At 41.1% G+C, this 25,844-nt stretch overlaps 1 protein-coding gene across 2 annotated transcripts; it reads left to right on the top strand.

Annotated features, from left to right (window-relative positions):
• Positions 1-4,034: 4,034 nt before the first annotated feature.
• casd1 (CAS1 domain containing 1) lies at positions 4,035-25,844 on the top strand. 2 transcript variants are annotated; one of them, XM_064348262.1, is made up of 18 exons: positions 4,035-4,055; positions 7,758-7,854; positions 10,797-10,917; positions 11,080-11,124; positions 11,790-11,852; positions 12,073-12,117; positions 12,198-12,321; positions 14,587-14,801; positions 17,745-18,167; positions 18,435-18,524; positions 19,295-19,414; positions 20,378-20,534; positions 21,124-21,203; positions 21,578-21,679; positions 21,778-21,918; positions 22,338-22,415; positions 22,640-22,732; positions 23,199-25,844. In XM_064348262.1, the coding sequence occupies exons 2-18, from the start codon at positions 7,832-7,834 to the stop codon at positions 23,460-23,462; spliced, it is 2,184 nt and encodes a 727-aa protein (XP_064204332.1). In that variant the 5' UTR covers positions 4,035-4,055; positions 7,758-7,831; the 3' UTR covers positions 23,463-25,844. The 2 variants fall into 2 exon arrangements, with proteins under 2 accessions (XP_064204332.1, XP_064204331.1); XM_064348261.1 differs by lacking the exon at positions 4,035-4,055 and adding an exon at positions 4,686-5,016.

Genomic DNA, 25,844 nt, shown 5'->3' with positions numbered 1-25,844 from the left:
TGAATGTAGTGGGTAATACTTCCCCTTTGGAATGCAGTTTTGAGGCCTGTTTGGAGAATTCAGTATTTCAGCTCTCAGCCTCCAACCTTGGTCCACTTGGTTATGTCATGCAATCAAGGGACCTCAGGGACTTAAGGCCCATACCATGGAAAACAGCCCCAGACCAAGGGGCGTCCAGATACTTTTACTCAATTAGTGTATGTTTTCTATTTTATTTCAGCGTCTGAAAATACTTCTGGGTACAATTTCAGCTTTCAACTCCACCTGGAAATTTACCCAAGGTCTTGCGTTGTTTCTGAGAAAGCTCATGAGCTATCCCAAGGTCCACTTGATTGGTACTGTTACTTAGTGCCAGGATAACATGGATGTTTTGAGTTCATTAATTCAATGTTGTTCTTACAGGCAGACTTGCTGGCATCTCTCTGATAGCAAAGAAAACCATTTTATTTTTTGCTCAATATGTACTCTGCTGACCTCTGTCCAAAGCAAACTAAACATTATTAGTGATTGGGACATGGAATGCTTTACTCTTTGCTTTAGTCATACTATTAATATGAGGTTAAAGGGCCGGCTGTCAGCTTTAATCTGGAGGTATTTACATCCATATTAGGTGATCTGTGTAAGAAATACTGCCTTTTTAATACATAGAACTGCCATTTCAGGGGAGCAAAAGTAATGGGACAACTGGCTGATCAGCTGTTTCTTGGCTGGCTGTGTCTTTGCATCATTATTTCATGCACAAAAAGCAAACAAATGGCCTGGAGTTGACTGTAGGAGTGAAATTTGCATTTGGAGTCTGTTGCTGTTGGCTCTCAATGTGAGGATCAATACGTGGCAATGCCAGTTAAGCAGGTCATCATAAGGCTGAAAAATCAGATTAAATCAATACTTAATTTGGCTCTGTAGTCCACAATTTTAGATTTGTAATTTAAAAAACTTACAGGTGTACCACAGCTGTACCCATGAATGTGAAGGAAGCCATTATGAGTCAGAGAAATATGGGAGAAAACAAACCTGTCAGTTAGGCCAAACCTTACCAAAATCAACCATTTAGAACATCATTAAAAATACAGCACTGCTAAGCTCAGTAATCACAAAGGGACCGGTAGGCAAAGGAAGACTTCTACAGTTGATGCCTGAAGAATTCTCACCACAATGAAGGAAAGCCCAGAAACAGCTGTCCGACATAGTAGAAATACTGATCTGATCTCCAGAAATACTGGACGCATGTGTGGATGTGTCAGGGACTACTGTGTGCAGAGGACTTCACAAACAGAACTACAGATGCCACATAAGATGTAACTACACTGTAAGATGCCACGACCACAAAAACAGGATGGCCAGGTTACAGTTTTCTGAGGGGTGGGAGGGAGGGGAATTTAAATTGACTGAAATCTTATCTACCTTTTTGTTTTGTTTTTTAACCACGGGTATCCTAATACCATTGGCTTGTAGTGTAAGTTATACAGGCACTGCAGCTGAAAGAAATACGGGAAAAAAGGCATTAGGCTTAGATGTGCAGTGCCAAGTAAAAAATTGTGGAAATTGTATTCCCTGTGAGAAATTGCAAAGTTTAAAATTTTCAGGTGCAGTGTTCAGTACACACTCAGAAGGGTCCAGCTGATGGGCAGTAATGATAACAGGGCAAGACCAGGAAGATCAAGAGTCAGTAGGCAAATATCTTGTGGTGTCTAGCAAATAAAACCATTGTAAAATAGCACCACAGCTACAGAAATAACTAAATGCAGCAATAGAGAGACCAGTTCCCAAGTTGATGGTGCTTGGCCCACTAGAGTCTTTTCTTCTTGTGACAGCCCTAGCCGTCTGCCCTCCCTGTTTGTCCAGAACTTCCTGTTTGTAACTCCCTGTTCTGTCTCTTTAAGGTCCTGTGCCGTAGGAGCCAGTTTGAGTGACTGGCTCCACCCTTGATTAGCTGTACCTATGGGGGAGAAGGCATAAAAGGCCTGCTTGTAGCTGACTAGGCCCTCTCCCGACTCTCCAGCCAGCTGGTGCCTGGGCACCTCCATTTTGTTTGGTTTTTCTTTGTTTGTTGCACCCTTCAACACCTACACACACCATACTGTTTTCATTGCATCCATACATGCAAACACTTCCTGATTACTGATTCCACAATCCATTTCTTGATTTTTCATTTAGTTTAATAAACTTTTGTTAAGAAAACTGTTGCTACCGTGTGGACCTCCCCTTCGTTGTTATAGCCTAACCGAGCCGGGCATAACATTCTTGTTAACAGCACATAGCACAGGCTTTTTAAAAACAAATATACAGTGGGCTCCAGAATTATTGGCACCCTTGATAAATATGCACAAAAAATGCAAAAAAAAATTGATAAACTAAAAAATAACACAGTTATTGACATAAGCTTTATTTTCCAACATGTGTAAACTAGTGTGCTTGATTAATGGTTCATTGGAATCATCCAAAGTCTCACATTTTTTTAATTAAAAAAATATTTCCCCCAAAAAACAGGTTCCACAATTATTGGCACCCCTGGTTTAATACTTTGTGAAAACACCCCTGGCAAAGATGATAGCCATGAGTCTTTTCCTATAATTTGTGATAAGGTTAGAGAACACATTTGGAGGCATTTTTGACCATTGCTCCATGTAGAACTTTTCAGAATCATTGATGTCTTTGGGTTTGCACTTATGGACCCCCCTCTTCACTTCAGACCACAGGTTTTTGATGGAATTTAAGTCTGGAGACTGAGATGGCCATTGGAAAACATGGATGTTGATTTCACTTAAGCATTTCTGTATAGATTTTGATGTATGCTTGGAGTCATTGTCCTGCTGGACAATCTACCTATGACCAAGTCCTAGCTTCTTAGCAGAGACAACCAAATATTCTGCCAGAATTTCCTGGTACTTTGTTGAATCAATTGTGCCATTGATCTAAAATAGTGTCCCAGGACCACTGCCAACAAAACATCTCCAAAATATCAATGACCCACCTCCACATTTGACTGCAGGTATGAGGTGGTTCTCCTGTATGCATTCCTCTTTTGCAGCCAATCATGTAAATGGTGTGTATGGCCAAAACGTTCAATTTTGGTCTCATCTGACAATAGCACTCTCTTCCCGTCATAATTCCAATGAGGTTTGGCAAGCTCCAGATTCTTGGTTTTGTTTATTGTGCACAGTAATGGATGTCTTTGTGCCACCCTTCCAAAGAGTTAGTTGGTATGGAGGTGCCATTTTATGTTTTTTTTTATTTACTTTTTGACCATAAGAAACAAACCAACTCTGCAATTCTTAAACAGTGATCCTTGGGTTATTAATAGCCTCCCTCACCATCTTCCTCACCGTCCGTGGGGACATCATGCGTTTGCTTCCTCTTTCTGACAAATTTGCAAGCATTCCATATGTTTTAAACCTTTTTATTATTGTCCTTACAGTGCAAAGTGGTATGTATAACCGTTTATGTCTTTTTTGTACCCATTACCAGACTTGTGATGGTAAATTACCATCGGTCTCTTCTGAATTAACAGTTATTTGGCTTTTCCCATGCTGATGGATGACAAAGGGATTTTGTATGCTTGTTACCTCATTTTTATTCTCTAGTGAAACTGGAAGTGATGGAATGACAGTATAGTTTCTTTAGACTGAGATGAACTAAATTAAGTAAAATTGTATTGCCAATTTCATTTTGTTTGATTTTACTTACAATAATAAGGGGTGCCAATAATTATGGCACCTATGATTTTCAGAAAAAAATAGATTACTTAATAAAAAAAACATTGAAGCATGGGAGTAAATGTATTGAAATAAAAGTATATAGTTTTCTCATATGTCTGAACATAACATATAGATTATTATCTGTGTCATTTATTATATGCAGCCTTTTTTCTTCATTTTTATTAAGGGTGCCAATACTTCTGGAGCCCACTGTATATATCCTTTTAGACCAGCAGATCATAGTTGCTGTTTCAAAGTAGTCAGGGGAACTGGTTTCTTTTTGTACATTGAGTTCTTCCTGTAGTTTTATGAGTTTCTCTTGCTAAACAACACAAGATATTTGTCTTCTGCTTTCAGGTATTTTCAGGTCATTGATAAACTAAGTAGGACATTTTCAGTTAATATATAGATTTGTCAATACCACTATGATAATATTTACATTTGTAGGTTGAATCTGATAAATGTTGAATACATTATGAAATACGCCTAACGGCTCAATAAAATTGTAGCTGACATGCTATCTAGCGAAATTATAAAATGCAAACTGATTGTTGATTCACTTCATATCAGAATGACAATGAAAATCAAACCAGGGAGGATGCTATCCAAGTATACTTATGCAGCCTAGGTTCATTTATTTAATGATTCACATGTATGGTATTTATTTCATAATTCTCATTCTAAATATTTAAAATAAGTTAAAAAGTTAATGTCAGTATCTACAAAAGAGCCTGCATTGTAAAATTAGTTTGGACTGTCTTCATTTAGTTTGGATTAAGAAGTCATTTTGCAGTTGCCAGTTGCCAAACAAAGCAATTTAGATCCAAAGTAAACAAACCTGCTTGTCCACATTTTGAAAGAAACTTTGCACGGAGGGCGGAAGCAGGGACACAAACGCCTTCTGACCTTCAGTGATAAAACAGGGTTGCAGAATAGTTTCACATTTAAATACCCAGAGATTTAAAGAGCGTCTTTAGTTCTTTAACTATGGAGAAAGGAAGTATAGACACTGCAAGTAATCGCATTGAGGTTGAGGCAGCCCCTGCACTAGGAGCAGCATCTGAAGGCAATGAGCCGTCAATGCACCCAACAGAGGCTGAGAGAAGCGTCAACGCGCCACTGTTTTCTCCGCTGTACTCCTCGGCTGCGGCTCGTCTGTCTGCTTGTTGTCATGGAGGAGCCAAGATGGCGGTCCTGGCCTATAGCCTAGGCAAACGAGAAATAAATCAGTATTTCAGTATAAAAAATGCGAAGTTACTGTCTCTTGTTGCAGTTATTCTGCTCACCGTGTTCCATTCCGTCTCTCGATATTATGGAGGTAAGTCATAAGGCAATAAGTGCAGCAGGTACCTGCTGTGGCTACGTGCTGTGTGATCATCATTGATAGCTAACTCGCAAGCTAACACGATGTTAGCGATAGTGGCTAGCTATGTTAGTATCCAGTGATGCATCCAGCACTGTCTCTTCAGGGTCGTGCAGCTAATGTTACAGAGGGAGCATATTTGGTTATAATAGCAACTTTGCCGGCAAACTAGCTAGTGTGTCTTTTATTGTTAGAATATTAAGACGTGAGATAACTGGAGATCAGCTAGCTAGCTCGTTTCAGCAGTGTTTCCGTCACATTTCGTTGCTTTGCTAGCTAGCATTGGCAGGTGGAAAGATCTCTAGTCTAGCTGGCTAATATGAACACCCTTCTGTTTGCATGCTGTCAAGCTATCTATTGTGTGGGTGGTTCTAACGTTACTGGTTGTCATATTTCGTAGATTTCATGCATACATTCTGTAATATTTTTTTTTTTACAATTTTAGCCTGCTATAATAACTACATCACTGATTTGGTTTATGTATGGTTATTGTATAACGTCAGATACGATGAGTTAGTAAAGTCATTTGCTCGCAGACTAGACGATCCATGCAGATTGCAGACTTGTATTTAGCCTACACTGTTGCTGACGGTAACTAACTGTCTTGCTCGTCCTTCCCACACGCTAGCTATCTAAACCTGATTTTAATACACTAGTACGACCAAACTAGCGTGTGAAACTAACATACCTGGCTGTCTATCTAACCAGCTTAACAGTTGCTTAACGTCGTTAGACTACTTGGGGGAGAAAAATCAGGATATAGTAATATGTCCATATTTTATGTTCGTATCCTTGTTAATTAGCGCTCTCGAACTGCACTTTGGTGTTAATTGTAGACCATTATTAACGCTGGCGAGCTAAAGTAATCCTGGCAAGGTACGTTATCAGAACAAACTGATGACGTTTTATGAACTTCAACCAAGTTAGCTAGCTTGGTTAGCTGGCGAACTTGCTATCAGTTGAGTAGTGTTACTGCAGTTCTCAATTGGCGAGTTAGCCCGTGAAAGGTTGTTTTCCCCTAGTCATATATCATACATCTTGCTATTTCTGGCCAGTTAATGTCACCAAACCAGCTTTGTTGAGTTAGTTTTTTAGGGGTTTTCTTAAGAAAAACGTGCTTGGGTAACCGGACAAATTTTAAACTAATTGAAATGTTCTGAGTGAGAAGGGAGGATGGGTTGCCATCGAACAATGATAACTAGCCAAACTGGGCTTGAATTTTATATATTTTTTATTTTTTATTTTAAGAAGATCGAGCTGTTATATATATCAGCTATACTGTCTATGGTTAACTCTACGGAGCCCCTAAAGGGAATATGGGTGGAAATTACGTTTGCATTCGCAAAACTTTTGGGTTCCCTTGGCTTTACATATGAAGATATTCGACTGTTGTGAACATAATAGCCCACACTCCATCATTCCTCGGCCACACATATAATACATACTTAGATAATATGTATGAATATGTAATAGATAGATAATATGTATAGATAGATAGGTACAATCTAGGATATCTTGCTAGCAAGCAAGACATGGCGTCAGCTAGCTAATAGGCCTACTTCACAGCTTTAATTTATACTGTGTGTGACAGAGGAATCGCTGAGTGTAGGCTATACGTATTTGCAGCAGTCTAGGAAATAAACGATTGTAAATGCGTTCTAGGAAACTGCTCCTCTATGTTTACAGTTTCCCAGAAAATTATCACACCGTGACAATGACCCAGTAGTATATATATATTTGTTTGCGATATCTCACAATAGTTTTGCGAGGGTACGTAATAGTTTTGCGTGGGAATTCATATATTTTCTTCTTTTTGTCGAACTGATGTCCCTTTAGTTCAGAGGCTCCATATAATTCGGCTAGCCAGCTATAACATTAATTCTATGATTAATTCATATAGTGCAGTTTTCTTCTACAGTATGGTTTTCGTGCGATGTTGCACTGAATATGCGCGCACAGACTGGGCAAAATATTGTGCAAAATCTTATCTAGCTATGCAATTTAAGCGACAATATCCGAAGTCAGTGCTTTGTCTGAGACTAGACTACATCCTGGAATTATTCCTTTATTTAGATTAGAAACAGATATTTAATCTTTAAAAACTGCTAAATTGCTGCATTCATAGTCTTGATTGTAATTTGTGTCATTCCTTGGATTTACTCTCCCTTCGATAAAACATAACCCTGACTTTTAACACAGAAGAGGTACAGGCTTAAATGCCTGAGTTTGCCACGTTTAGAATCTTGCTGCCCCAAGGTTGCGCGGGCACTCTTCATTGTTTGTACACAGGACACTTGTCTATTGTAGAATGTACAAATTGGCCACATTCCAGGTTTACAATTATTATTTATGTTTGGCAGGCCTCCAGTCTTCTGACTGTTTGACCACAGTAGTTCAGTGTTTATGGAAGCAGCAGCTGCTGGCTCCTTTTGACATAGGACATTTTAGATGCTTAGCCCACTTCACCCCATTGTTAATTTTGGGATTAGAAATATTGACTCATTCATCCACTTTGTTTCTGTGCTTGTTAGGTGCGAAGGAGAAATAGTTATTGTATGTTCTACAGTACACATACAGAACCATCTGTGAGTTTGGAGTGCAGAACAATATTCGAACTCTCCATTGATTTGGTTGTGGTTTTCTTCTCCGTTGCCTTGAGTGCCCTGCTGCGCTTAACCAGCCTTTATGTTACACAGGTGGGGACACCTGTGAGTGGCTTCTCTCCAGTGGTCGATTCTTGGGCGAGAGTGTCTGGCAGCCGTATGGCTGTATGATGCACAAGTACAGGAGCGTGTAAGTATCCGGCCGATGAGATGGTGCCTGTGCATGGTTAGCACTGGAACATTTAATTCTTCAAGCAGAATCAGCATCTATAACAGGCCAACACTGGTCCTGGGGAGCCGCAGGGTCTGCTGGGTTTTTTTCACCTTAAATGCAAAACTTAGACCTAAGAAACCAGTTTATGTGAGTTCACTTCTTAATTGACTGCTTTAATTGATCAATTAAGTGCCAAGTAAAAATAAAAACCAGCAGACCCGGGACCTGGGTTGGCCACCCTTAATTTATAATATTCATGACCATCACAGTTGTCTTCATAAGTTTTGTAGTGAAATACAAGACTTCCTGGGGCATTGTCGGCTAATTCAAGCAAAAGCTGTTCCTATATTCAGTTTTGGAATGAACAAATGACTTTTGCATCAAGGTACAACTTATATATAGGCCTACTTACTCCGCAAAAGCAGCAGGAACAGTCATACCAGTTTGATCACAGCGGTTGCTGGCTCATTTTTGCAGTCTTTGTTTGGGGATTACTTCCCTAAGCTTCACACCCTAGAGGGTGTGTTTGTGGGTGGGTGTGTGTGGTTGTGTGGACATTTGTATGAGCTGTGCTTCATTTTCAAGTATGTATGGATTTTTTACTTGTGTCTTGGGGGGGGGGGAGGCATGGTTGTGCTCAAAAGCTCAAAATAAATAAAATGTGATGTGAAAGACTACAGAAGAGGCAGAACACTTGCATCAGAACAAAAAAACATTTTTGTTCAGAAAAAATCTAGACATTTAGGCCTCCTCAGAGAATTCATTCAAAGTATATAGCTATAAGGCAAAGGCGACAGACGAACCTAGTGAAATGACATCATGTTGAATCGTACAAAACGATCTCTGAACTAGAGGCAATAAAAATTCACCTTGACATTTTCAAATCAAATTTTTCACAAGTTTTACAAACGGTTACCATTGTGAGATGAATAATTCAGTTACAAAATCAGTGCAACGCAAGAATATAGGCCTATCCAGAGATGTACAGTGGGGACCAAAAGTCTGAGGAAATTAAAGTGTTCATTATTTATCAAGGGCTAATACAATTATGATACTCTGTTTGTAGGCCATGTCTTATAATATGTTTATATTCTTGTCTTACATGATACAATATTTAATACAATGTAAGTTTTTAAAAAATGAATTTTTTTGTAAGTATTTATTGAAGATCAAAGATTGTTAGTACTTGGTGTATCCACTTTTGAACTTCATCACTGTATGCACTCTGATTGGCATTGATTCCGACAGCTTCTGCAACACCTCATCTTCCATTTCATCCCAGCATTTTCTCAACACTTCCCATAGATGATCTGTTGATGTTACTTGATGTTTGGCCTTTCTCCTCTTAAACATCTTCTACAGATGTTCGATTGGGTTTGGGTCCAGGGTTTTTCCTGAATTAAAATGAGGCAGAGGTGGTACTTTGATCATGTGATTAAATTTACCATATCTAATCAATAATGTGAATTATACTTTTTAACAGCCAGTAATGATCAGAGGATGGCATTACTGTCTATTCACCTTCCCTCTTCATTCTCCTCCTCATGAACTAACTCAAAAAATCGCATATTCTACATGCCATATCACCAAAATGGACAGTGGTCGCTTCAATGCAAGATTCAGTGTTTTTTATGCAGAAAAAAAGAGCCAAAATACACTGCAATCTATATAATCACAGATATTCCAAGGTTCTTTTTTTAAAGATTATAATGGCCGACGACCCAGATTTGAACCAGAACAAAATAATTACTCCGGTCTCTTTGAGCCATTCGACATTCGGAGTCTGACATTTGTGTTGTTTATTGATCGTAGCCTAATATTTACACAGCCAATACTAGCATTGTGGGATTCAAAGAGGGCTTAATTTCCATTAAAAGTCAAAACGTGATGTCACGCTCTAGCTACCTTGGTCACCATGAGTAAATTAAAGCAGAAATCTTTCCTAGGGTTTTCTAAATATTATTATCCTGTGTGCCAAAAATTTGTTTTGATCAAAATGCCAAAACATTTTAAAAATCTTATTTTCACGCCTCTTAGGTGTCATAATAGAATTAAATTATGATCGACATGCATGTATTGTGTAATTATTGTTGAGTAGTTGAATATTATGTTAAAAATTGTTATTTTTAGCAGAACGCAAGTGCATTAGTGTAAAACTCAGATTTTCAAATGCCCTGCGATTCGAAGACGCAGCAATCCGTGGGCTGGACCGACCACTGGTTGAAAACATTAAACTGATAGGGTGTAATTTAGGAAACTTTTTTTCAAAATTTTGGATGTGCTTTGGTGCTAAAGTAAACAAGATTTACCTGTCCAAATGCAGGATACTCAGTGATGTCTTATCAAGCACCCCGTACATAGACAGCTGCCGTAGCTGTGTGTTCTTCGGTTGCGTTTTTCCTGGTGCACTGTGCTGATTACGATACAGTGCCATGTTAGAGTATTGCTGCCATTACACTTACGAATCATAGAAATCTACCATGTACAACAGCTGTATTTATAATTTCAATAATAATGTAATTTTTATGATATAATTTTTTTCATGCTGACACCGGTCAGAATTTTGTGGAGGCGGAACAAAATTTGATCGAGGCAGCCGCCTCATAATTCTCTATGCAGGAAAAACCTGCGGTCCGGTGACTGTGGTGGGAATGCCATCCTGCTAAGCTCCTCTTGTTGTCAGTAATGTTGAATAAGAAGTGTAACTGGATTGTTGTAATTGCACTTTCCCTTGATAAATAATGATAAAAACCAGGACTTGCTAGTGTCCTCAGACATTTGGTCCCCATTGTATATGCGTGGTTTATATGCTCACCTTATAGGGTCAAATGGCATTACACACCATGCCCGAGTGGGAAACAGACTGCTGCCTTTGCAAAGAACATTTTTTGGATATGGTGTATGTCATGTCTTTTCAGGGAAGCAAAGAGCTGCCTTCGTCAGAAAAGAGTGGCGTTTATTGGCGATTCCAGAATCCGACAACTTTTCTTTTCATACGTCAGGATAATCAACTCAGATGTGAGAGAAGATGGGAACAAGGTACTGTACACCTTACAGCCTTCCTGTTTAGTTAATATTTCAGCGATGGTTTTTGTGTTGTTAAACAAAGTTGTCTGTAGGTCTCTTCTTTAAATCGGTCTAATAGTTGCTTAAGCAAATTCTTTAAAAAAAATGCTTCTAAATTTGCAATGCCTTTTCCAGCATGAGAACATTCCATTTGAAGATCGAAGCTCTTCAATCAATGTGGTGAGAAAAATGAAATTTCTGTGCATGTCTAATTCCATTTACATTATATTACATTTATTTGGCTGACGCTTTTATCCAAAGCGACGTGCAAAAAGTGCATTTCATGGTCATGGACAACTACAAAACACAGGTTCAATAAGATACAATACTTATTTTGTACAGCTATTTCTAGCCAAGTTTAGACAACACATTTACACATAACACATTAATTTATACATAATAGCAAAAATACAATGCCAACATGTTGGGTATGAAACCTGCAAAGGATTTTTGTAGAACCTCTTAAATATATAAAAAAGGTTAAAATAAATGTGCCTGCAGATTTCATCACCCTACAGACAGATGTAAGACTGGACAAAATACACATGAAAGCAGAAAGCTTGCTCCTGAAATTTGGGCTTTTTATTCTTTGTGGTATTTTTATATTTTTTGAAGTTTTTTTTTTTTTTTGGCTGTATTTTTAAAATACATGCAACCCACATTTAAGCATATTGCCTATAGGAATAACATGAAGTATTTCAAAAAGTAGGACAGAATTGTTCCTATCCAAATATATAGGTTACTTCTATGTTTACAGATTGTTATTTAGGAGAAAAATTAAATTTGTTTATGTGTAAACAAAGAAAACATTTATTAAAAATTTTTTTTTGTCTTTTTATTTTTAGGATTTTCTTTGGTGTGCTGAAGTTAATAACTCTTTGAAGGAGCGTTTGATCGCATGGAGAGAGGTAAGTGCAAAGAACAAGCAGTCACCATGACCTTTATCATTTTGTTAGTTCTACACACAGTAGATGTATATCCCAACCAAATGCTCTGATGAGTTATCATCAGTGTAAGTACAAAAATTGGCAGGAAACCACAGCTTTTTTGCCTTCCTCCTGCTTACTGTATGTTCAAGTTTGCTTATTTTTGAGGAGGAATTGTTAATGATTCATTCTTTGGTTCCAGGATGCCAAAACGAAGCCAGATGTAATCATCATGGGAGCTGCCACTGTGAGTAGATGTTGATTTCATAACTATCTCCCCTGGCGCTTTAGGCAATAAACTAATCTCACTGTGCTGTTGTTTTACAGTGGTCAATAAAGTTGCACAGTGGCAGCTCGGAATCACTGCAACAGTACAGAAGCAACTTGTCCGCCATCACACATGTCCTGGAGGAGCTGGCCGAAGACAGCGAGATCTACTGGGTCCTGCAAGGTGAGACGGTGATGTCATGGCACCGGGCCTTCGAGTATGGTGACTGTTCAAATGAGAGTGAGGCCTGTAGTCAGACTGTTTAATAAAACAGTAACAATGTTATCATTGGCTTGGCCACTAACATACACACGTAGATATTGAAATGTTGTCATCAGTCTTGATAACAAAGTGTATTTTAAAAATCTCTTTAAACTTCCTTGGTTCAGTTTCCAAATCTTCAGAGGGAGCTGTCCGGTGTTTCAGTTATTGTTACATGAAAAACAGAAAATAGTGTTAAGTTTAAAATGGCAATGAAGAGCAAATTGAATAAAATTCTGCATGAAGGCTAGCTAATTTCAGAAATGGAACTCGTGACTAAATAACGAGGTAAATATAAAGGTAAACGTACATCTTTTCTCATGGCTTAGCGAGCACTTTGACTATCTTTAAGAAGTCACTTGAGTGGCTATGTCTCCAAATGACAAAAATGCAGTTTCACGGTATACTGAAGTGTTTTGCCTGACAAGACAAAGAGGACAAGCTTGTTTTTTTTTTAAAAAAGTCTTGTGCATTGACTGACTAGAGTACTTGTCCTGGAGCAAATTGGATCACATTCAGCATAGTGGCAGTAGAAATGGCTGACTTCACTGGAACTTGTACTGTAGCTGCCACACACTGTTTATACATTAGACCAGGGGTAGGCAGAGATGTGCCTGGTTTTTGCTTCGCATAATTGGATGAATTAATAGGCTTAATTAACCATGTGCTGGAGGTATTCAGTTTTTTCACCATTCAGGCTCTAAATAATTGTGATCAATCTCTTGTGATCAATCTCTTCTCTTGTGACTGGATGGAATGAAAACCAGAAGCACCACTGGCACTCCAGGACCAGGGTTACCTTCCCTTACATTAGACAGTGGCAATAACAAACAATGGCTGACAGTTCTCGCGGCCAGTTTCATAGCATGGTTAGGCATAGCTGTATCCCTGCTTATTTTAAACGTATAATTATGTGTCCATGGCAATAACAATGAAATAAGAATTGAAACGCCTTAAAATGGAAAGAGTTATATTCTCAGATGTCCAGAAAAGGAAAATAAAGAGTTGTGACTACTCATGTTATGCTGTAAAGGGAAACCTTGCTAATTACAGTATGTGCGCTTTGTTCAAAATGGCGCACAGTGTTTCCGGTAATATACCGACATGTACTCCTCTAAAACCAAAGGAACCTCTCATTTGACAGTGGGGGAGCTGCCTTTAAGGGGGAGCGGTGCTTTTGTGAATCAGTGGAACAGTGGGATGTGTATTTCCTTCAAGGACAGAGACACAGCACGATAAAGATAGCAGTTAGCCCTTCTCTTTATTCTGCATGGACCACTTCTTGTTTTGACTGAACTAAAGTATATTCTGTATATTTTTAAAACCTATATTTACTAAGGTTTTCACACAGTGTGCTCAGAGCGCTTTCTAAATAAATACTGAGCAGCAGTCACAATTGAAATGTATTGGTATGTACAAATGAAGACATGATATAAAGGTATGCTTAACAGAAAGGTCAAATATACAATGCTATATATACAAGCCAACATAAAATACAAATAAGATAAAGTAAAATATAAATGGTAAATATTATTAAAAGTAAGTTTAAAATAGTGATAAGGAAATTTAAAAATTGTGAGCGTTTGTGCATTGACTACCTTGCAGATGGAACATTAAGTTGAGTTTCTTCCTTGAGTGCTACACGTTTGGGAATGTAGCCAAGGGTTAAGCCAGGGTAGCAGTTTAAAATTGATATTCATTTCAGAATGCTTCTGGAAGCCAGTTATGGGAGCGTCCATCCTATGATTTAGCGATTACAATCTTCTTTTTTTTTTCCTATTCCCTGTGTGTGTGTGTGTGCGCTGTGTGTAATTAAACATGAAAAGTAATTTTCTTTATGTTCTGTTATTATTTTGAAATTATTTTATGGAAACATTCCTGAGTCGAGGTCATTTTCTCTTTAATTTTATTCATTAATGCTGATTAATTAATTAATGCGGAGGTCACAGAGAAATAATTCCTTCATAAATCATCCATGCACAGTTCAGTTGCGTAAAATTAGGAATCGCCCATATTCATTTTTCCGCATCCAAACGTGCGAACACTCAAAAGCATGCTAGTAATGCTAGCATGCTAGTCATACTTGTAAATTGTCAGCATGGAGGACCCATGGATGACCCACATCATCGGTGGATCTAGGAAAGCTTTCTAAGACATCGTAACAAATGTCGTTTTTCCCTTCCACAGATCCTGTGTATGAGGAGATGCTGAGCGACAACAGGAAGATGATCACCAACCAGCAGATAGACCTGTACAACGACGCGGCTCTCGGCGCGCTCAACAGCAGCAAGCGGAACGGCAAGGCCAGGGTGAAGATCCTGAGCGCCTCGCGGGAGGCCGCCATGGAGACCATCACCGAGTCTGTGGACGGCCTCCATCTGCCCGAGAGCACCAGGAACGTGGTGAGCACCATCCCTGCCAAGCCCATGTCATCTGCTCCATTCAGCTAATACAGCTATAACGGTATATCTGCGCCATTCAGTGAATACGGCTATAACGGTATATCTGCGCCATTCAGCTAATACGGCTGTAACGGTATATCTGCGCCATTCAGCTAATACGGCTATAACGGTATATCTGCGCCATTCAGCTAATGCGGCTATAACGGTATATCTGCGCCATTCAGCTAATACGGCTGTAACGGTATATCTGCGCCATTCAGCTAATGCGGCTATAACGGTATATCTGCGCCATTCAGCTAATGCAGCTATAACGGTATATCTGCGCCATTCAGCTAATACGGCTGTAACGGTATATCTGCGCCATTCAGCTAATACGGCTATAACGGTATATCTGCGCCATCCAGCTAATACGGCTATAACTGTATATATGCGCCATTCAGCTAATACGGTATATAGATCCAGGAAAATTGGTACATTACAGTAGTCTTTCACAATAAATTCAAGTCATCGTTTTTCGAAAATGGAACCTTTTATTTATCTCACCTTTATGTAACCTGGAATACCACACTGAGATGGAAAGGGCGACCTGTCATAAAACTCAAAAAGTTACCCAACAAGACCGTTGACATTCAAGTTACAAACAAAAAATGGGGAATGAGACTGTTGTATAACAGTAATTAAAGAGCAGCGTAGGTGAGCAGAGGTTAAAAGCAGGAATGTACTTCAGTAACTGAGTCATGACTTGCATGTATAAGATTTTGTGGATTGTTCCAACTGTAAGGTGCAATGTATCTGAAGCCCAGCTTTCCAATTTCATTGGAGGCCTCGAGGGACTTTCAAAAAGTATCACATCCCTAGAGCGGAGGTGATAATTGTGTGAATTTTTTAATTAGCAGACAACTGTGGAAATAGACCAATTATTGTTTTATAGATGAATATATACCGGTGGATCAATCTGCGCAGGTGTAGGGAAGTCAAACCAGACTACATTACCGGCATTTAGCAGACACTTATACAGTGTTACTGACACAAATTTTTACATAGTTTAAACTTTTTACATAGTTAATTTGCATCCATTTATACTGCTGGATATATACTGAAGCAAAGCTGGTTAAGTACCTTGCTCAAGGGTACAACAGCAGTGTCCTACTGGGGAATCGAACCTGGAACCTTTAGGCTACAAGACCAACTCCTTACCCATTATACTGCACTGCCGCCCAGACCATTCATATAAAGCCGCGTTTCCACCAAAATTACCCGGAACTTTCAGTCCCAGGAACTACTTTACCAGGAACTAAAAGGTTCCTTCAGCCAATGGTTGTCTGCGTTTCCACCGGGGTCTAAAGTACCGCGAAGATTAGGCAAATTAGCCCACTGACGTTGTCGTCGGTCCATCTGTCATATGATTTCTTCTGTAACCCCATAGGCCTACTACCACCGAAGTAGCCTACATTATTTTCTAATAACCGGGACAGCCCGGAGGGGTTTATTCCACTTAAACGGGTTACCAACAATGACTATATATGGTTACTTTTGTATTTATTGATTTTCATATATCCTCTCAAACACATTCATTAACAGCAGAAAACATGCACACGTTGTAAACAATTTGCCGTTTTATTACTTTCTCGTCGTCAATTCCATATAGGCTAATCGCAAAATGACAAGAATAGAACGAAAACTCGGACTTGCGTGAAAATGTAAATTAGTAGTGGTACAGCCACCGTTTGCTTTCCTTCGAAGTTACTGCTAGCCGAGCAGCGAAGTGTGCCCTCCAGATGCGAACCATGCACCATAAATGAGTCCATAGTCTTCCTGGTCTTTTCGTGGAATTGAAAAATGGCAGTAAAATTGAGTAAAATTACGGCAGTCTGAAAAAGCTAAAGGGAAGATTACTAGAATTAACCTGTTATTTTACCTGGATAAAAAGTGCGGAAGGTGATTTCCAGTTTGCTTGTACTGTATCACCAATGTTAATTATGCAGAACTACCGCATACCTCACATAACTGTATCAAACGTTTTGAGTCAATTACAACGGGCTAACAAAGAAAATCCGGAAGAAAATATTCAGCAACCGAATTAATCCGTTGAATGTTTTGGTAGCCTACGTAATATGCTGTCCCAGCACGAATGCTTAGCATTTTATAAAACGAATACTAAAGCAAGAAAAGAACAGAAGAGCACACGTTATAATTCCAAGACGTTGACAGGCTATAACCAAAAGTAGGCTACTGCGCCGCATAACATACAAGTTTGATTTGAAGTTATTATGAAAATAAATTGGTTTGCCGCTGCATATTTTCAAACATGGCGGGTAATGGCGGAAAATAAATACAACACAAATGCTACGAGTACTCGACCAATCAGAAATGTTCAGCGCTGCAAGCTCCACCCAAAAGGTTCCTGTACTTTCGGAAAGTACTACCCCACGAGCAGGAACGTTTTGGGGGGTAAAACAAAGCCCCCAGAACTAAATTTAGACCCTAGTTCCTGCGGTGGAAACGCACTGAGTTCCTCAAAAGGTTCCTAGTTCCGGGGTATAGTTCCTGCGGTGGAAACGCGGCTTATGAGACCCTTAAGATTTAGCATCTGGAATGAAGCGCAAAGCACTATGGTAAACTGTGTCCAATGCAAGTAAAGTTGAAGAGGAAGCATGCATATATAGTGTGTCTCCATAGTCTAAAATAGGAAACAAGACCAGGTCAAAACCTAGTATATGGCTGGACCTAACACACGTGATCCGGCCGACCAATGGTGTAACTTCATCATTCACTCAGTCACTCAGTCACAGACATTCGCGTTTGTAGGGCTGGCCCCGCTGTTGCGGTCCAGCCAAAAAATAGGAGCTATGATGAAAATGTGCTTCATGTGTTAAATACATTCTTACTCTGAAAGGCTGATTTTATATTCAGACAGTGGCTAACGAAGGTTTATTTGCGCAGGGAGCCATGGTCTTAATGAACTCCGTGTGCAACAAAGCCCTGAAGCCGATGGACGGGTCGTGCTGCAGCCCCCTCCCTCCCCTGAGCCTCCTGCAGAAGCTGTCGGCGCTGGCCTTCCTGGCCTCGGCCGTCGGCTTCGCCGCGCTCCACGCGCTGGGCTACGACAAGCGGCGCAAGAGCAAGCCGCCGTCGGACGTGGAGAGCGGGGAGGAGAAGAAGCCCGCGGCGGGCGGCGTGGCGGCCAGCCTGGCCAGCCCGCTGCTGGCCGTCTGCAAGATGGGCCTCATCATGGCCTACTTCTACCTGTGCGACCGGGCCGACGTCTTCATGAAGGAGCACAAGTTCTATACGCACTCCACCTTCTTCATCCCCCTCATATACATGTTTGTCCTGGGGATCTTCTACAGTGAAAACAGCAAAGAGGTGACCAAGTCCTCTCCGTTGCTCCTTCTGTACTGTAATGGCAAATGCAAATATTGAGGTAGAGTACGATACAATATTGACTCCAGTGCAGTGCAGTCAAAAGTAGTTTTCCAATCCCCACTGCGGGCGTACAACACGCATTCAGCCCTATGTATGAATGTGGGCTGGAGATCATTACATCACTCACTGTAAAGAACCAATAATATGTTATTGTCCTTGTATGTACAAAATATCCATGTAGTTAATGTTTTTTTTTTCTTTGTCCAGGCAAAGTTGCTCAACAGAGAGCAAACGGATGAGTGGAAGGGCTGGATGCAGCTGGTAATCCTGATATACCACATTTCTGGTGCCAGCGCTGTAAGTCATGTTTTCCTAGACTGTTTGCACTGTACTCCTGTTTATTCCTGCTGAAACATGGGTTTACTGTGGTGACACATCCTGTAGTGTGGTCTCACATCCTGACTGGCCAGCAGGCCCACAGGGCAGTGTGTTACTGACCTTACTGTGTAAGGGCGAGCGTACATTATATGATTTCCTCATTGGTTTTGATGTCGGGAGTTTGGATGCCCTCTCGCACTTTTTACGTGGTTCAGGATGTGACAGCCGATCGGATGGTAGCATAGGCTAAGCTAGCTCCCGACCAGATCGAATAACGTTACACTCGGCAAAGCACAGCGGGCAAAGCATTATACACGGAGACACCTCCTGATTGGTCGATCCTCTTGCGTGACCTCTCAGACCCGACAAATTCAAGCTGACAAATCTTTTTTGACATGTCGAAAAACGACCAAGAGCCTCTAAACCGGTCGGGTCGGTTTGGAGCGGTATGTCATACCTTGCGAGTTGCGATGTTAAGACCTAACATTTTTCTTACGATTTGGTCTCGGTCTGGTAAAAAAGAATCAGGAGCCCGCAGCTTGTATAATGTACGCCCGTCCTAAGAGCGAGCCCTCTGAGAGTCTGTGAATAGGAGTCATTTTAGTTGCAGTAATGGGTAGGCCTATGTATATAGATGGGCAATGTAAAAAAAAAAAAAAAAAAGAATATATAAGATTGCATTATAAATTGGTTACCTGAGATATTTATGCATGAGTGTGGATGTATGGTAAATGTTGACTCTCTTTCAGTTCATTCCTGTCTACATGCATGTTCGAGTCCTGGTTGCAGCCTATCTTTTCCAAACGGGATATGGCCATTTTTCATTCTTCTGGTTAAAAGGAGACTTTGGACTTTACAGAGTTTGCCAGGTAATGATTGGGAATTAATGGCTGTTGTTCCATTTGCCTGTAGTCAGTATTCGTCAGGACATTTTCCAATGATATTGTGTGTCAGTCAATCAGTTAGCAACTAATACAAAAAGGTTTTTTTAATACAGGGCTGTTCTAGCTGGATAGAATACTTTAATTTGCCTCAAATTATGGGAGAAAATATACAATGAGACTAAAACATTTATTGGCCAATAAATCAGGTCTGTCATGATGTCATGAAGGACCTGGACCCAATAGCTCAGAGCCTGATAATAAATTGAACTTTGCCTATCCAATCCAGCGGAAATATTTAGATTGATATTGCAATGCGATTGATTTCTTATACTGTCGCTGATGCTTAATACACATAGTACCCCATACAATGTAGTCTGAAGCCAGTTTACAGTCTTTACAGTCACTTTAAAATGCTGGTCCATAATATCCGTAATATAACGAAATATGTTTCCTAAATTGATATTGTACATTTAGTGCTGTAATAGATAAAATTGCAGTAACCGTCAGTCTTGTGAAAGTTCCAGAATTCTCACAGTGTGATTGACACTTGCTTTGCGTCAGTCACACGTAGATAGGAATTCCAATGGCTATTTATAGACCTTGCTAAGCACAAGACCCATTTACATTCCATGATTTGAATAAGTCAAAGGGCTAATTAAGGGCACAATTGTGATTTTATTTGCCTTGGTTGTCTCATCACAAATATCATATTATTCAGTATTCTCCAAATTTGCCTGCAGGTATAGTCATTTAAAATGCTAAATACACATTTGGCATTAACCGAGTTTGACACAGGAAAGGTAGGAGTTGTAGGTAATGGCGTTCTGAGACGACACTGCCTTTACTGGGCTTGAGCAGCGTGGGTGTGTTTACTCTTTTCTAGTAGCGCAGGCTGGACAGCTGCTGGAACACCCTCTGAAGAATTCCTCCCATTTGTTTTTGCTTCAGGTCCTGTTCCGCTTGAACTTCCTGGTCATCGTGCTCTGCCTGGTCATGGACAGGCCCTACCAGTTCTACTATTTTGTTCCCTTGGTGACGTTTTGGTTCGCCGTCATATACGGAACATTGGCGATGTGGCCGCAGATACTGCAGAAGACAGCCAATGGTAGTGCTCCCTCTGCTGCCTGTACTCCAGCTGTGCTCCAGCGTAGTGCAGCCTCATTTTGGCTCTGTTTCCATTTTGACTGTTTTTCTGATTTGAAAACGCCCTCTGTGGTTGAAACACGAGACGCGGCGGCTCATCCCTTTTAAGCGCCTACAGCTGCGATCCACCCTGCATTCCAAGCAGAAAAGAGAACGAAATACCTCATTTGATACATCTGCTTTTGAGAGGAACTTGCACCGCGTGCTATTGACCAGGGGAGCCCAATCTTACCCGAAAAAAGGCCGGTGTGGGTACAGGGGCGGGGGCAGGTGCAGGTGCAGGTTTAGCCCAGCTGTATGACGTCTTATTCAACTTACAAAGGTTGTGATCGATGACCACGATTAGTTAATCAGTTGAGTCAGGTGTCCTAGTGCTGGGCTAGAAGAAAAACCTACACCCACACTGGCCCTTTTCGGATACAATTGGACTCTCCTATTCTTGATTGTTGTAAAGGCCCTGTAATGAGGCTTGGCTCACCCCTCCCAAGCCTGTGAGTTGGTGTTTTCCGCGTCACTTCGACTGAAAGGCAGCGTTTGCTTTGTGTTCGCAGGCAGCGGGTTCTGGCATCTGGCAGTCCTGTTAAAGCTGCTCGGTTTGCTGTCTGTCATATGTGTCTTTGCGTATTCACAGGTGAGTTTGACATTAAGAATATTTTCTGCTATAGCAATTGCCTGAAACTTATCTTAGTGTTTGCTCACGCTGTCGCAATTTAAAACGGCAAACAATATGAAAAGGCTGTAAAACTAGGCCATACGTACATACACACACAACCCAATTCATGTTCAGCTCAATACAATCTGTACACATTAACATTTAAAAATCAGCTAAGAGGGACACAAGTTTGTGTTTCTAAAAATGTAACTGCGGTTTTGGTTCAGTACCTCGCAGAAGAGAGAAGCAGCGTGACTGTTTCACACAGTTTATGATGCATACCGTTGGTTTGTTTCCAGTACACTGGTAGCTATTGATTTTATTATCTCTTTAATATTTTGTCTCTGTTCCAGGGAATTTTTGACAGTGTTTTCTCTGTCTGGCCAATATCGACGCTCTTTGAACTGCAGGGCAGCATTCACGAATGGTGGTTTCGGTGGAAGCTCGATCGATTCGTAAGTTTCTGTTTCGTAAAAACTGGAGCTTCCTCGTTTTCGGCAAAGACGCCCCCTTCCGCTCACCCAAGGGCACCCGTGTGTGTGTGTGGTTTCAGGTGGTCATACACGGGATGCTCTTCGCCTTCGCCTACTTGGTGCTGCAGAAGTTCCAGGTTCTCTCGGAGGGCAAAGGGGAACCGCTGTTCTCCACCAGGATATCCAACTGCTTGCTCTTTGTCTCTGTGGTTTCCTTCCTGGTAAGGCAATTCCCCAGTGCCCAGAGAGGTTACTGCCTACAAAGCTCAGGGAAGTTACCACCTAGAGCAGCTGCAGTGTCCTCTGTGTGACTGTGTAAGTGTATGAGTCTGAGTGCGTGAGAAGTGTGAGTATGTGAGTGTGTGAGTGTGTGTGTGAGTGTGAGAGTGTGTGTGCCCGCCTGTGCGTGCGTGTGTGTATATGTAAAGTACATACTTGGACACAGAGTATTAGCATGTAGAGCAGGCTTACTGTGAGAGCAGCAGTGTTTTGTACGTGGTAAGTCATCTGTGTAGGCGGAGGGAGACGGGTGCGTTTATTACCGGCTAGTTTAGCGTTACAGCCGGCGTCTCCATACACCTGCACACAGGCCGTGTCGCTCTCTCCTTCGGCAAATAACGCCTTTCCTCCCCCGTGACAGACGTACTCCATATGGGCCAGCAGCTGCAGAAACAAGACCGAGTGCAACGAGCTGCACCCGTACATCTCGGTGGTGCAGGTGTGTGCGCGCTCGCTGCTCACTCTCATTCCGCATGCTAAACGCTCCTTTAAAACAAAGTACCAGAGTAATGATTTACAGCTGGTTGCAAATGTGCTATGGCAGTTTTTATTTTTATTACCCGTTGTTTGTTCTGGTCTACCTAAGCCGTTTTATTTGACCCCGCCTCCATATTTTAACTCTCTGTGTTTTTTTATTTAATTATTCATTTTTTATTGTTGCAGATTTTGGCTTTTATTCTGATCAGGAATATTCCTGGTTACGCCCGCTCTTTGTATAGTTCCTTCTTCGCGTGGTTTGGCAAGATCTCATTAGAGGTGAGACCCTCGGGCTGTGTGAAGTCCACACCTATTTCAGAAAACTGGAACCTTCATGTGCCTTTCTTCTTTTAGCACCGCTCACATTGAGTACAAAGTTTGTTCTTGGAAGCCAGAAATTACACTGTCTCCTGCAAAGGCACAATAACTAAAATTTACTGGCTGTAGCTGGGTGGCGCATGATTTGCTGTGGCGTTGGCCAATGAGGTGCTGCAGTACTTTGCATGTAGGCTTGTGTCACAACAGTTAGAGATTCCAAAACTGGGTGGAACTGGGGGGGGCTGGATAATTGCTAGTAAAGTAAAATAATAATGTGCCCTGACTGGATGGAGCAGTACTGCTGAAACTAGAAACAAAACATTAATAGCAACACACATTGTGGGGTTTAGTGGTGTAACCCTATGGAATGATTGGGACTTCTGAGCGGAATGATTTTGAGAACGGCGTCCTCTCTGGTCTCTTCCAGCTGTTCATCTGCCAGTACCACATCTGGCTGGCGGCGGACACCAAGGGCATCCTGGTGCTGGTCCCCGGCAACCCCATGCTCAACATCATCATCAGCACCTTCATCTTTGTGTGCGTGGCGCACGAGATCTCCCAGATCACCAACGAGCTGGCCCAGGTGGTCATCCCCAAAGAGATCGGCGCTCTTCTGCGGAGGCTGCTGGGCGTGGCCGGCTTCCTCCTCGCCGTCCTCCTGCTGTCCACGCTGGAGAAGGGCCGGCGCTGAGGGTCTCGCGACCCAAACCCCCCCCGGAGGAGGGCCGGGCTGGGCTGGGGACGCACCCCGCATCCCGAACTCTCGACGGACACGGACGGAAAACTCCGCCACGGTACCTCTGCTCTGAGGGGAAGCACCGTACTGAAGAAGAAAACGTGTTCAGACCTGAATCTCGACTCTTAGCTTTGTTTACAGTAAGCTGTACAGTACACGGATTTGAACTTTAGCCTTGAGGAAACTGAACTCCAAGGGCCATTGTCTAAGACTGCGTCTTTCACACATCTGAGCGAGTGAGCGGAGAAAGGCGGGGGCATAGCGGTCCCGACCGTGTATTCACACCTCTCTTCTTGAGGTGTCTTCAGCTGTCAAAGGCTGTGAAAGCTCTCGCTCAGCAGGACTTTCGTATGAAGGGCATTGATACCTCCGTCCGCGTGGCAAATTCTTACAGTGGTAGTGTCCTGGAGCGAGGCGCAGTCGCCAAGCTCTGAAGTACTCGTTGGATGTACAGTATGTAACTGTGTAAATTAGTTATATTTTTTACAGGGTTTGTTATCGTTCCGTTTTCGTTTTACTCATTTGCATATGGCCCACGCTGCTGTTCAGGATGAAGAACCACGTTGAAATTTCTAACTTTGTTGATTCGCCTAGATGACCTTGTCGGACCATGCGCGACATGCACTTTTAAGGAATTCGAAATGAATCGGCCACTGATTTGTATGTTGATGTTATAAGGTCCATCTGAAGGGGGGAAACGACCACTGGTGGGCATTTGAGCACTAAGATGATATCTCTGAAGACTCTCCTTGCAGTGTAGGCAGTGCGATACCCATACCGTTCTGAAGGCTGCTTGTCCTTATGCCGCAATCGAATGCCTAACCTTTCCAAATACCTTTTGCTGTTACAAGCTGTTCCTGAAGTGAGTGGACAAGAGTGGGAGTGAGTTCTACTGCCATGTTTAAATTGAAATTTGACATTTATTTATTTCAGGCATGTCCATTTATTACAAAAGTGTGAAAAAAAAATGTCTCACTTTTAAATGACATATTAATGCAATATTCTGAAAAGATTTTGTAAATACGAGAAATGAACACTGCATACGAGTTTTATTTTTCTGTGACTATTTAGAATTATTGAGGTGCCATTGAAATGTGGTGGTTGCGGGCAGTAGCTTTGGCTACCTTTACGGTACAAAAAAATAATAATACAATGACCCAGATTGAGTTTGACCTGGGCCTCAACTATATGACCATTGTCCTTAACCCTAAATGATCATTATAATGCCCCCCCCCATGAAAGGTGAAAAAATTTGCCTTTCATGACTACTGAACAGCTGATACCTCCAGTTTTACTTGCGTAGGTCCATTACTTAAATCACACAAGTTTAAATTTCAGTAAGCATCACTTCAGAAACAAATCCTGTATAAGTAAATGTAATTTAAGTATATAGTTACATTTATGTTCAAGGCTCAGATCCTGGACTTTGCCGGAATGCTGGGGTCTGGCCTGTTTTTACAGTGCCCTGTACTGCTCCAGTCTTCTGCCTTATTGCCTGACTGGATCATGGCTGCTTTTGGAATCCATGCTCATTCGTAGATGTTCTCTGAACCGCACAAGCAAGGTCGAGCAGTCCGATTCCAGCTTCTCACAAAGCGGTCTGCAAACAGATTAATGATTTCTGATGGATAAAACATTGTGAATGTTGCAAAATGAGTAAGTAGTTCACATTTTAGGTGAAGGTAAAGCCAAGTCATGGGTTGTAATTGGAATCCGGGCCAAAGCTCCAAATACAACTGAGCCACCTCTCGTGTAACCAGTTCCGCAGGTGAAGTAAGCGCATTTTAGTGGTTTGTGTTACGGTACTCTCTAGAATACTGGAATCTCTATGAAAACGTGACTTTGAATATACATTTTGAATCGGGTAGATAGACTTAAGACGTGCCTGTCTTTTAATTGAGCACTGCAAAAGTTTTAATGGACATATTATTTTAGGTGGTATGGTTGATTTATAGTTGGGCCTGGATATTATTTTAAGCTTCTTACAGTACTGACTGTAATGTATTGTTAAAGCTGAACCGACATTTATTTATATGTGAAATATATGTTTACCTATATTGATTTATATTGTAGACATTCACATTACCTTATTTTGAGACCAAAGGGGTAATGCATTGTTTTTGTATATTTGGTTGGTTTTGGTCATATATTATTTAAAGAAACTACAGCTAAATGTTTATAACTCTCTCTCTCTGTTCCCAGAGTCATTGGTAGAACTGTTTAATGTAAATTCTTTTGTGGCGTCTTACAAATGTGAAAATCTTACCAGTTTTATTTATAAATGGCTTTATTTGGTTGTACACAACATTGTTAAGGATAAAGTCCTTAAAATACGTC

This window comes from Anguilla rostrata, chromosome 8, assembly GCF_018555375.3.
Source record: "Anguilla rostrata isolate EN2019 chromosome 8, ASM1855537v3, whole genome shotgun sequence".
NCBI lineage: Eukaryota > Metazoa > Chordata > Actinopteri > Anguilliformes > Anguillidae > Anguilla > Anguilla rostrata.
Note: the sequence above shows the minus strand (reverse complement) of the source record. Positions and strands in the feature narration are given on the sequence as shown.